The sequence below is a fragment of the Coloeus monedula genome (genome assembly GCF_965178545.1).
Source record: "Coloeus monedula genome assembly, chromosome: 3".
In the NCBI taxonomy this organism is placed as follows: Eukaryota; Metazoa; Chordata; class Aves; order Passeriformes; family Corvidae; genus Coloeus; species Coloeus monedula.
This window is the reverse complement of record NC_138783.1, coordinates 109,852,419-109,865,907: the sequence shown is the minus strand read 5'-3', so window position 1 is coordinate 109,865,907 and position 13,489 is coordinate 109,852,419. Positions and strand designations below refer to the sequence as shown.

The 13,489-nt window shown below is 35.9% G+C and overlaps 1 protein-coding gene across 5 annotated transcripts in view; it reads left to right on the top strand.

Moving 5' to 3' along the window:
- The window catches only part of DMD (dystrophin), a 999,626-nt gene that overhangs the window by 207,403 nt on the left and 778,734 nt on the right, over positions 1 to 13,489 (top strand). For all 5 annotated transcript variants that reach the window (XM_082277447.1, XM_082277448.1, XM_082277450.1 and 2 more), the window contains exon 7: positions 7,579 to 7,697. In XM_082277447.1, coding sequence (XP_082133573.1) covers positions 7,579 to 7,697 — 119 coding nt within the window. The remainder of the gene's footprint in view (positions 1 to 7,578; positions 7,698 to 13,489) is intronic.

Below are 13,489 nucleotides of genomic sequence, written 5' to 3'. Positions count from 1 at the left end.
CCCAGTACTTACTGCACTTACCTGGGAAATGGCAAGTGCTCAGTCAGATTCCTGGAGGCAAGTCCCCAAGACACTCCAGTCACCTTCTGGACTTCAATCACTAAGTTCCTCTGCAAAAGTTTCATTTTGTCATTTCCTCCAAAGCCCTGACGCAGTCATTTTTAAGATGAACCAATGATGTAGGATTTTTTTTGACTTTGCACTTCATGTTCAGCTTGAAGGAACACTGAATTGTTCTTCAAGATTCCAGATGGAATCAATTAAATAGGTATGCTAAGACATTCAGCATTCAGAAGCTCCTAAATCTATCCTATAATAATAAAAAACCTTCTCTAAGGAGCCTAATTTGGTCACTCTAACATGCAGGTACATTACAGACCTGTTGGGTGTCAGAGTATCTTCAATTTAGTGCCTGAAGAAGACAGCTTGAATATACACTGAAGAAAAGTTGTCCAAGAGTGATTTACATGAATTCTCAGAGAAACCTGTTGTCTCACACATCCTATACTTTTTATAAATATTTTGTGATTTGCTTGTGTAGAATGATAAGCACTCTGATGACCAACACTTCTAAATTTAGCTCCTCTGTTTTCCCTGTTCACTTTTTTCAGTTTTTTTTTCCCCACAATTCCCTGTTTCTGCAGTTCTCCTGTTCCATTCTTTCTCATTTATTTCCTTTCTTGTTCTCCATAAAGTTTCATCAAGATGTTCTACTCTTTTTTTCCTTTCATCCTCTGTCTTTATTCCTCTGCATTGTCAGGAATGGAAGCAGAGTTAGTCATAAGAAAGGATGACTACAGTTTGAAAATCAGGTAATAATTAACTCATAGAGTCAACCTGGTGCCAGGTGTGTGTACTTTTTGCCAATTTTAGCACTATTCCTAGACTGCTACAAAAACCCTACCAAGAACAAACCAAAAAACCTCCAAAACCCAACAGAAAACCCCAAACTCCAAAGATAGCTCCAAAACTGAAAGAATGATGCTACCCAAACTTTTTCCCATAGTATTTTGACTCTCTGAAAATGAGGGTAGATTCCATGGTAGCATTGAAACTATCTCTTTTTCAAACAAATCTCTTTCCTTTATGGATGGTGATATTCTCGTTTCTCTTATATAATGTTTTCAGTGATGAACAGGTGGCTTTTTGTTTTGTAGTTGGTTGTTTGTTTTTTTTTAAAGGTTCAGACAGTAATGTGAAATTTGCATTTGGATGAATTTCCTAAGCACCTCCTTAAAGGGATTGAGATAAAGTAAGAGACTGTCATGACGCCCTAACCACAGAGTGTACTGTGAGAGCAGTGGGAAGCTTTATTTCTCATAGTCTTTTAACCCACCAATCCCTTGCTTTCAGCTGATTGTTTTGGTTGGATCAAATTTTTCTAATGCCATTTTCTCCATCATTTTATAAAGGGGTTACTTTAAGTAGATATTCCCATCTCTGTAATCACCATGCCTCCATGGACATTTAGACTCTTTAGCAATTGCTTTCAATACTGAGAGTGAGGAGCAGTGGAGCACAGGTCACCTGGCAAATCTCCAAAGGCACATCAGTGAGCGTAGAGTGGGAATTTTCAGGATATAGGCTTGGTACACCATCTCTTGAATGGTATGTTCTGCATTGAACTGAAAAAAACAAGGCAGCAGCTGTGGAGTATCATCAACCCAGGAATATACAGAAACTAAAATATTTTGCTGAGGAAGAGAGGTCAGTCCTTCCATTGTTGTAACTCTCCCATCTTCAGGCTCCAGATCACAAAGACCTTTCCCCATTTACTTCTTTTAATCTTTTTCCTCCAGGTAGATATTGAGAGAGCTTTTACTGCTTTCCTCTGACTTTGTTGGGGCTCTCTTTCTTTTCTCCCCTGGCTGTAATCAGGATTTTGAAGTGGGAACAGGTGGCATTCATTAGTTTCCTCCTTGCTTCTTTAAAATTCTTGAACTTAGGCCAGGTGACTGCCTCACTAATGAGCACTTTGCTGCAGCTGTTTCTGCTTCAGGGTGGTAGAGTTAGGAGGGAAGGAGTATGGCGTCAAAAAGAGGTCCTGGAGAGAAGTAAAAAAAAGTTTTTCTTCAATAGTTTACAGGAAAAGTAAAACAATGGGATGAAGAGGTATGAAAATTATCTTATTCTAGCAAATCACTAGGATATGTGTCAGTTACTCTCCCCTGACTTTTTTTAATTGTGAGAGTTCTGAAGACCTATACAAGATCTTCTTGTATAAAAGGCTGAGGCAAGAAACCCACAACTTTTCTCTTGAAATGGTGATGGTAAATTTTATGATCTAAGTGTGACGCCTTTCTGTCTACAATAATGGAAAACTGTGGTTTGTCTTATCTATGACTTTAATTTCTACATAGAGATCTGTCAGGATTGGTTTGTTCATAGTATACTCCAGATTAAATTTTCTCACCCTGAGTCAACTAGTTCTGTTGTAAATTAAGTAACTGGGGATCAGAGGGGATGTAGGGAGTCCCTTTTGTACATTATTTTTTGTGGAAATATGTTTTGAAAAAATTCAGGTTTGTTTTCCCCTTTTTTTTTTTTTTTTGTTTTTATTATTTGTATTTCTGCTACTTATAGGAAAAAGCTGTTGGTAGAGAAATTACCTTGTGTTCAGTATAAATTTTGATTTTTACGATTCAAGCTTCTCCTTTGAAGCCTTCAATCCTTTCAGTTTTGGCTCTCCATGAACCTGTCATAAACTAATACAAGACCAATGCTGTTTGAGCTAATCAGTGAATGGCTAGATAAAGTTCAGCATGTTCTACTTAATTCTAACTCCTTTGAACGTGCATAAGGTTGTATTGTTCAGAAAGAGGAGTAAGGAATGCTGGTTATTTTTCCTTGGGTTTGCTCCCTTTCAGACAAGACCCATGTTGCAGATATGAGAATAAATTTAATCTCCCTTGGTATTATTCGAACACTATGGAGAGGACAAATGAAGGCAAAGAATCAGTATTCCATTTCATTTCTTTCCTCTACTATTTCATACCTTCTCACTCCTGTATTTAAAACTCTTTAGAAAGCTAGTAATAGTTGTAATTTGAAAAAGTGTTGTTTTGGGGATTTTTGAAAGCTATTTTCCACTAAGCACAATTATTAATCTTCTAGGCTGTAATATCTCCCACAATCACGCTTAGCAGTATTGCCACATCAATACACCCAGTGAAGCACCCTGGCACATAGCACTGAGAAGCTGATGCTTCAAGCTGACATTATGACACTATTATTCTTGTGATAGAGCTACTGAAATGTATATAGTGACATAATCTTTCAACAAAGGGAAAATCTGGAAAGTTAAATTGCTATTGGAGTAGGGAGAGCTTTTTGAATTTATTTTTCTTTTAATTAAGTTGGTGGTTGTCAGAGCTGAGTTGCAGTAGGTGGCCATATACTTGTAAGTTGGCTTGGAATCTGTGCTGTCTGCTTTATGTACAATACTAAGAAAATTGATAAGGAACCTGTCAGTGACCTACTAAAGCTTATTAGCTCTCTTCTGTCTGTGTCTCAGAGGGCTCAAATTTTTTGCCATCTGTAGTGAATGGAAAAAGAGATGCTGTGTGTGCTCTACACAGGCACACATAGCATGCAAATTCAACCCAAGTGTTAAGACATGATGTTGTCTGAAACTCTGTCATTGAAACTCTTGTAAATCCTGGAGTGTTTGTTTTAAAAAAAAAAACAAAAAAAAACCAAACATCCAAACAACAACAAAAAAAAACGCAACAAAAACTTTGTGTCTCGTACTGAGAATCCTACTTCTACAGATGATGTCTTGTTAATAATTTTAGACTATCTTGGTAGGCTAACTTGAAAATACCCTCTTGGGTTATACAACTGAAAAGTTGGGCGAAATTGACCATCTGAGATATTATTAATGATGACAGAGGTTTTCTCAAGAGGAGTAAGGTGATATTCCTCAATGAACAATTTTAAATGTTCACATTCTTGCCCAGTGCAGTCCTGACTGATTAGAAGTATGCTCCTGTATATAAAATCTTGTATCACCAAACAAGTCATGATTATTTGAAGATAATGTGCTGCTCTGAGCACTGCAGGTGTACTTAGGCTTTAAGCCAAATTAAAAAATAAAAAAAAGGAAAAAAGTTGAGGGGGCGGTAGTCCCTTGGATCTAATTCTTCCCTGTCCTTGTCCTGAAAGCTTTTCTTACCAAATAATCTTTTTACATTCTAGTCTATTTAGTATTTATGTAACACATCCTTGCCAAGCTTTTTAAGAAATTCATAGTAGACAGCTTTGTGGTTACTACACTGTTCTCTTAGCTAAATTTGCCATATGAGCTTATGCATCCAAGTGTTTTATTTGGAGAGAATAAGGATTTGAAGAATATCTGTGTGGTCGCAGAATAAGGTGTGCAGGTGTGGTGGCTTGAACCCAGTCAGTAGCGGCACTCCCACACAGCCACTTGCTTGCTTCTTGCCCTGTTTCCCCAGGACAGGGAAGAGAATAGGAGAAGTAAAAGCAAGAAAGCTCTTGAGTCAAAATAGACTGTTTTAATGAGTGGAGGAAAAAAGAATAGAAAAACAAGTGTTGCAAAGGCAGTAACTGATGCCCAGCTACTCTTAAAGCGGACTGTACTGGCTTGGTTCAAAAATATCCATTACTTACTTATTTTCCTTCTGTGAGATAAGAATTAGGATAAAATCAAAGCAGGTACAAAACTTAAAAGAATATAAAGAAGTTTATTAACAGACAAAAGAAAGGAAAAAAAGTCCGACTAAACCTTCAGAACGCTTTCCTTCCCCCCCCACCTTTCTCCCTTCTCCTGCTGACAACATAAAAAGACAGCCCTTGAGATTTTCGGTCAGTTTACCACCTCTATAATAATCTTTTTCAGTTCACTTAGGGAGAGGAGTCTCTCTTGCTCATGCTATGGAGACATCTCCACAAGAAACAGTTCTCTCATGGCTTCAGTGTCACAGCGAGACAGGCGCCCGGGTTGGTTCTCTGCTCACATGTGAAAGTCCCTTCCCTTGACTTACAGCTTTCCCCACAACTGCTTTTGAGGGTCCAATCTTGAGCTAATGGGGTACCATTTTAAGGATGAGCTGTTCAGAAGCAAAGGTTCTCTTCACTCATCTCTGGGAGCATCTTCATCTCTAGGAATAGGTCTTCTCTTCCCCTGAGAGCAAGGGTCCTAATCACTTTCATTTCTTTGTTCAAACTTCTCATCAAATTACAGCCACTTCAACATTTGCTTGTTTCAGCACAGATACTTTTGCTCACCCCTGCAGTTTGAATGCTCCACCCCCATGCTTTCATGAAATTACAACAGGTACTCTGATGTATCGCAGTCCATCACCACCATAGCTTTACAACAGAATTTCAACTTCTAAGCTTGAAGCATCTCCTCTTTCTCCTCTCTCGGGGTTTCAGCTCTTCCTTCTTTACTGACTTTGGTGTCTTTATGGCGTTTTCTTCACGTGCCTTCACAGGTCCAGGATGGCTGTCTCCCAGCTGGCCTGGCCCCACTGGGCCGAGTGGGCCCCCCAGTTACCGTCCAAAAGCTGGAAGCAAGAGAGCTTTCCCAGGGTTTGTCCATTCTTAAATGTGGATCACAGAGGCGTGTCAATCTTCTTAAGTGGCTTAAAAAAGTTGCCAATATTCAGACTAGTCAGTTGATTGGGGTTCAGTCAGGTCACGGAGGAAGCTGTAAGCACCTCTTTGCAAGAGAATCACTTCCATGGCTGATTGAAACCTAAACTATGCTAAACCATGACACAGACAAACACCCCACACCCCATTCTCTCCCTTTACTGAGGTATTTATGGCTGAACAAGTTATATGGCATGGGGTATCCCTTTTACTGGTTTGGGTCATCTGTCCTGGCTATGTCCCCTTCTGGTTTCTTGCATGTCCATCCCTCACTTGCTTGGGGAAGGTAGAGTGAAGGCGGAAAAGAGAGGGTCTTGATTTGTTGTAAGTACACTTCAGTAATGCCTGGTTTGCTCTGAACACTCTTTTTACTATAAATCCAAAACACAGCATCATGTAGGCTGCTATGAACAATGGTAACTCCATCCTCAGTTAAAGAAGGATGGCCCAAGATAATTTTTTTTTTTACTCATTATGCACACACAGTCTGTATTTTGCATGCTTGTGTTTTAGAACACAAACCACTCTATGGGATCACAGACTTCATCCATCCATGACTAAACCCGGAGATTACTACCTGTTTCCTCTCCCTTCTCTACCCTGTCCCCAGCAAGATTTAATATTAAATTAATATTAATTAGTATTTTGGAGTTATTTTGCATATGGGAAGGAGAAAACTCCACTTTTAATATTTAAGCATCTATGCATAGAGAAGCAAAATAACTTTGAATAACTTAGTTGTTATTATGTAAATATCTCCCCTCTCAGAAAAATAATTGAACAGCAAAGGTACGTAACTGGGGAATAACTGCTAGATAAATGGCATTTTTCCTTTACTCTCTTGACATTATTACAATATGATATAGTGAACATTTTTTCTGTTTATTATAACTCAGGAGACTATTTAAAATAAACTTCTAAAATTAATAAAAAATGTAAGTAAATCTGTCATAACTAATTGCAAAATTTAAATTGTGTAAATAATGTGCTTGATTTATCTGTAGTTGAAATTACACATTTAAATGTCTTCTGATTTAGAGCACTGTATTGAAGTCACAAATAGCATAGCTGTTTTTCTTCATATTACATGCACAGTAATTACAGAATATCTGATTAAACTTTATTTCTCCAGAGTGCCTGATAACAAATTCTGATTTCCTAATGGATAACTCTCAGATGAAAGGCCAAAGATCATGGTGTATTAACATCATTTATACCACAAATGGTGCAGCTGCTAATACAAGGTCCCAGGTTGTGCATCTGAGCTATAATTCAGTTTTGGTCTTTCTGTCTTTTCCTGTAAGAGTATGTAAATTGTGATTTGGCAGAATTAGCGTAAGAGTTGACCTCTATGTTGTTACAGGTGTTTCCCAACTCAAATGTTTCTATGATTCTATGAATTTTTTAACCTATTGATGAATTTCAATCTGATATAACAGTGAGCTGGTAATCTCAGAAACAATTGCACTCTTAGAAATAGTAATTGAAATTAAAAACTGGTGACTGGGGAGAGGAGGAAGGCTCCCAAATGTCATCAGCAGTTCTGTCCTGTTTGTCCTGCCACATGCCAGTCCCCATTGCATGGCCACAGCACCTGATCTTTCCCAACCAAGTGCTATTTGAGACTGGAAAGAAAGAGCTAATATGCTGTGGGCATTGTGAGCAGTGACAGGAGCCCAGTGCTGTGGGGGAGAGCAGGTGGTTTGGGGATATGAGGTTATAGGTTGTTGGGACTTGGTGGAGAATAAGAAATATGAACAATGTGATTGTGGTGGACATGGATGAGAACAGAATGCAAACCCATTAGAAACCGAGCTTCATTAGTCCCAGTGCCAATTAATACGAACTTACATTATGAAAATAAAAAAGCTGATACTGATGTATAGCTTTAGGAAATACATGAATAAATCTAAGATTAAAAAATAAGAAACTTATTTTTCCTTTTTATTTTTGCTGTAGACCAGACCTATTTGATTGGAATGCTGTTGCTTCTCAGCCATCACCTGTGCAACGATTAGACCATGCATTCAACATAGCCAGGCAGCACCTGGGAATAGAGAAACTCCTTGATCCTGAAGGTTAGTATAAATTATATTGTTTGGTGTTTGGTTTTTTTTTTTTTCCTTTAAGTGGAAAAACAGTTTTGCTATGCATTTGATGATAAATTAATTTGACACTTTTTTGGCAAAAGAATTTAACATTTTTCAAGATAAATTGTAAACTGAAGCAAAATCCTTTACTTTTAGTGCTACCTTTGTGCTGTATTGAAATAGTGTAAAACTGCCAGTGTGTACATGCTCTAAAGCAATTTTTTTTTAGCTTTGGGACCAGAGTTTTAATGTGCACACACTGAATTAGAGGTGTCTCAGGAAGCTGTTGATTTCTGTTTTGAAGACTTAGAGCATCTGCAGCTTTTATATCTTCTGGAAAGATCTTGAGTTCAAGTTACCTTTTAATGTATATCTAAAACATGCATTCAAGCTCTAGATACTCATATCTTTTCAGTATGACTTATATTTATGTGCATATTGAAATTTTATCAGAATGACATGTCTCATATCACTGTAATTTAATCTTACATGTAATAGAGTTACCTTTTTACCTTGACTATCTTTATACATCCTTAAGCAGTCACATTTGAAAGGTTCCTTGTTTTTCACATGTTCTCTTGAATTTTGTACATTTCTATATATTCTCTGACATAGTTTCTGCATTGCTGATAGACTAGTAATTTTCCCTCAGAGGATATTCCTAAAACATTCTTTACTCTAAGGCAATTGGAACAGCTGTTGTATTTCATATATATGTGTGTGTGTGTGTAGATATATATATATATATCTATCTATACACACACACACGCTACAGACATACTCTTTTATTTTTTCCATACAATGATACCTTTACTGTATTTTCATGAAATTTCATATTAAGCCACTTATAAATTAGCTTTTCTTTATGTTTGTGCTGTTCTCAATGACTCACTCATGGTGAGTTTTTCATGGGAAGAACTAGAATTTAACAAAATGCAAAAAGGAATCTAAAACATAGCATTGAGTCTCTTAATGTTTAAATATAGTTGGACATGTCTCAATTGTTAAGTAACAACCTTGTATCCCATGTATTTCCCTAGGAGAAATATTGAAAATATGTGTAGTTTAATGTCACAGCATTTCTTGCCTAGTGCACTCTTTCATTTCTAGAACCCAGTTTCGGTGAACCACTGGGGGAAGAAGAGGCTTTCTACATGCTAAAGCATGGGATTGATCTTGTAAACTCTGAATGAGATTGGAACTGAGCACTGAGTTGTGCAAGTGAATAGATGTAGTCACAGTGTTTTCTATAATTGGTTAAACTTCTTAAAATAGATTAGTGAATAAGTTATTTTCTGTTTGCAAGAGTCACTTCTGATTAGACACTTTATTCTGGTTTTGGCAAAGATGCTTGCAGTTGTTTAGCCAACAACTGAAATACTCTTAAACATTGGTGGTTTTCCAAATCTCTGCTGTAATTATTTGCTATTCAGTGTTGTAAATCACAGTGCTGGCCACCTATTTATTTTTCCCCTCTGTAAACATTTCCAAAGGAAAAGTACATTTTGTACCTATTGGAAAGTATAAATATGTGGAACTAAACTGTTTTTTTTGTGATAATAAATTTATTTCTAGATTGAAACCCAGAATTTCTGTTAAGTATGCAAGGGAGAAATCTTGTTTGAAGGTTTTAGAATATTATTTTTGTATTTTTACTTTGTATATTTATCAAGTCTCCTAATTAGGTACTCAAATATCTCCTAACACCATACTGTGTAACAATACCCTCTTCTCTGGCTGCAAAATGCAACTGTATTACAACAAAAAGGGAGTATGCAGTGGTGAAACATTATTTTCGTCTAATTTAATACCTTTCAAAACAGCACATGTGTAATTTGTGAACACTTTAAAATTTAGTTTTGTTCATTAAATATCTGCTGTCTCAGTTTTGAAAACATTAAGTAGAAAGGAAGCCACTATTCAGTAAAGGCCTACTCTTCTGCAACCTATGTAGTAGTCATTAAAAAAAGGGTTTGGAGTTATTTGTGTTCTGAAATTACTGATGGTTGATACATGTTGAAACATGTTTAGGGAGTCTATCTTAGCAATTAAATTTAGAAAAGTAAATATTTATACTCAGCCAAACTTTGGTTTTCTAGGTTATGTATGAAGTTTTCTTTTTTCTGAGGTTGCTGATATTTAAAGTCTGTCCCATGAGAAATAGTCAGTTTATTACTGAGGTTGTTGATATTTTAAGTCTATCCCAGGAGCAGATTTTAAAACATTTTTCAGGATTTGGCCTCCACTTCAGTCATCAAAGTGGTAAAGATAGTTTATATCTACATATTTCTTGTAAAAGCTGTGTTGTGTAAGTTAAAGCTTTTGTATTTGGCTTCGTACAGAGATGATCATTCCTGCTATTGTTCTTACTTACACTGGCTACTAGGAATGCTTTTTTTGTATCAGGGTCTATGTAGTCCTGCAAGGAGCTGGTAATTGCAGTGATCTCTTTGGGTCCCTTCCAACTCAACATATTTGTGAACTTTTTGATTGAATCCTGTCAGTGAGTGAAATGTAAGTAGGTTTAAATGTCTATCTGTTCATTACTGTTGCACTTTCCTACTGTAGAGTATGAAAGATAACAAGGGGAAGATATAAGAACAGGTAGAGGAAATTGGTAGATGTTAGGAAGTTTTATTTAGAAGAAAGTTGTTAAAGACCTGTATTTTAGTGGGCAGGATTCAAAAGGAAAAATGTATTTGCAAATGGAGTTTCTTAGGCCAAAGTATCCCTAAGTAATTCCTAATGACCTCCTGTCATAAGACATTTATGATTATGCAGGTAAGATATTTTAAATCTCAATAATGCTCTCTGTGATCCTTTCAAAGAATAAATAGTTATTTTGCTTTGCTTGCTCAAAACTAGTATTTGTTGCCAAATATTAGTTACCCAAACCAGATCATTTAAATATGGATTTCTGGTCAGATTTGAATGGCAAAGCTAGCATATGAAAACCTTCTACTACAGTCATGTGCATTGTCTTTTATTGCTCTTTTTCTTTTTAATTAAAAAAAACCCCTCTAGTTTTGATACAACTAAGGAAAATTTCTGACTGATTTGTCACACTTCTCTGATAACTGTGGTTTTCTGGATATAAATTTTGACAAAAAGATTTTGTCTGATTGTTTTCAGTGTAAATAGTTGAGGTTGTTACTGTTTGTACTCTTGAATTTAGAGCATTTTTGATATAAATAATTTTATTTATATTATATAATATGTATATATTTATATATATTATATTTATAATAATTTGGAACAATTTTCCAAATTATAAACTGCCTGTGTTTCACACCCATTATTTTAAGCTATTCTTATGTCTCAGCATCAATTTGTGATGAAGATATTTGCCATTGACTTAAAATATCTCAAGAAAATTAACCAAATGATAATGGTATCTGTAATTTCAACTTGTATGCCTTAAAGCTTAAATGATTGATCAAGCTGTTAAGATTAGTCTGCACCTTTTAAGAAAGTCTAACAAGCTGGGCTTACATTTTTAATTAGTTAAATGGTTCTTCGTAAACATTTTATCTGTACTGAATTTGTGGAGGAACAGGATTCCAGTCTTCACAAACAAACTTCAGAAAATATACTAAAGGCTATTGTGTTCTTCGTTGTGTGTCCACTTTTTCTAGAGCATCTTTAAAAATTTCACCAAGTAAGGAATAGGATGAGCAAACAGCTCACTTTTTGTGGCCAGCAACACATAATAGTTATAGGTTATTGGCTGTATAATGGCTTTTATGTTTTACTTTGGCATAAAATACTTATGCCTCATTGGAGCAGAAGGATCTTTTGAGAAAAGTAGGGAGTTATCTCTCAGAAGGTGAATCTGGGAATAGATCTGAGCTGTCCTCTTTCCCCTTACAACAACTGAGTGCTCGTGTGGTAGCAGCAGCAGTGTTTGCATGCTTCCTTCTAGCAATGAACATCTGACTCTTGGTTTAATGAACTTTTCCCTGCTGTCATTTTTGTGGGACTTGTGCTTGTTTGTGCTAGCCCAATAATAAATAGGCTATGAAGTTATATAATGGCATTTCTGCTGTCCTTTTTTAGGTAATTATCCAGTTTCTTATACTTTGTGTAGCCTGATAAAAAAACCTCATTTAATCCATCCCAGTCACATTTTCTATGTTTTTCCTTAATTTGCACTGATGACGTGAGGTTTTGGCACCATTATTAAGTGATAATGAGACTCAGACAGTTTTTCATTTGATAACTTTTTTGTTTGATCTTGACTTCCTGTACTTCTGTATCTCAACAGTAATGGATTCTACCATATTGGAGCGCAAAAAAGAGGGGGGAAAAAACCTGTCAGTATTGTAGCTCATGATGTTATTAACCCTGTCTGCACTCAATAATTATATACAGTTGTAATACTGGTTTTCAGTTCATTTTAATACCCTTGCTGATATGTCTTATGTTAATGGATTATGAGAAGTTTGGGGTTTTTTCTATTGTGCCGTAAAATTTAGCACTGTTTTGCCTAGTACAGTGTCAAAGTTGGGGGGAGGGGGTGTGGGGGGGGTGTTAATTTTTTTTTTTTTAAATGCAAGAGAGATACAAGTCATAAGAGATTTGTAATTTGACAAGATTTGATATCATGCTTTTGAGAATAGTCAAGAAAAATGCTGGCTCGAGCCTAGAAATCATTATTTTAGTTGCACAAAAACCTTATAACAATTAGAAAATAAAATTTAAAAAGTATTGTTTTCTTAAGACTTCTTTTGGTTCTCAAAGCCAGTAATGGTTTTGGTTAAATAAGAGAAAAGTCTACAGGTTTCACAATAAAAAGTACAGCATTAACAGCACAACCCTTGCTTTACTGTTTGTTAGCACAAATTTCAGCTCTAATTCTGGACACGCCATCAAGTCACATCAGGTGCTTTGTCTTTAGTTTATAGCACAGCTATGAACGGCAGAACGAGAGCAGGTCTATGGAAGTACCTTCAAAACTAACAGTGGAATAGGTAAACTTTTACATGAATGAACTTGTTATATGTAGGTTTTCTAAATCCTTACTAGTTTGATCTATATTCTTGTTGTAATATTTCATTCCGCATTTTCTTTTGATAAATACTTGCCCTCAAGATTAAACTGCATTTGTTCTTTACCCACTGTTAAAGTGAAAGTTCTGCTTTTTCTTTGAAGTCTTGAGCAAATAGAAATAGTCAACAAAAATAGTAAATTCACTAGACGCCATCTAACACCACTTCATCTTCCATATTTGTGAGTAGATTTATTATTGTTTCTTTGGCCTGTGAGCAGTTGAATTAAAAAGAGATGACTCAACAATCAGTAACTTTTACAGATTTCCATGGAAATAAATGGCTTGAAGGGTATTGCATTAAGAGACTGAAAGACAAAATAGGTCCTTCCTCTTATCAGTGGGAAAATCTAAAATAAGTGTGATTTATTTTGGAGCAGGGCACATACACTGCAAAAGAAGTTATAAGATTTTCTATTACAAGGGGTGTGCAGCTTATAATATAATTGAAATACTGAATTTGGAATTATAAAGACCTCTGTAGTAACCTTGCATTGCAGCTGCTATTGTAAGTAGTTGAGCAATGGTTAGCTGTGTATAAATGCATAGAAATGGGAGCTATATTAAAATATGTGCAGAATCTAACAGGGGTGATACATATAAAATGTTTCATGAATAAAAGTAGGGGCAGTATTAGTATAATGAAGAGAGAATATGTATCCTCATATTTACAGATGATTGTCATATTCGTCTTGGATTTTTAGTGACGGTGTAATTCAGACATACTACTACT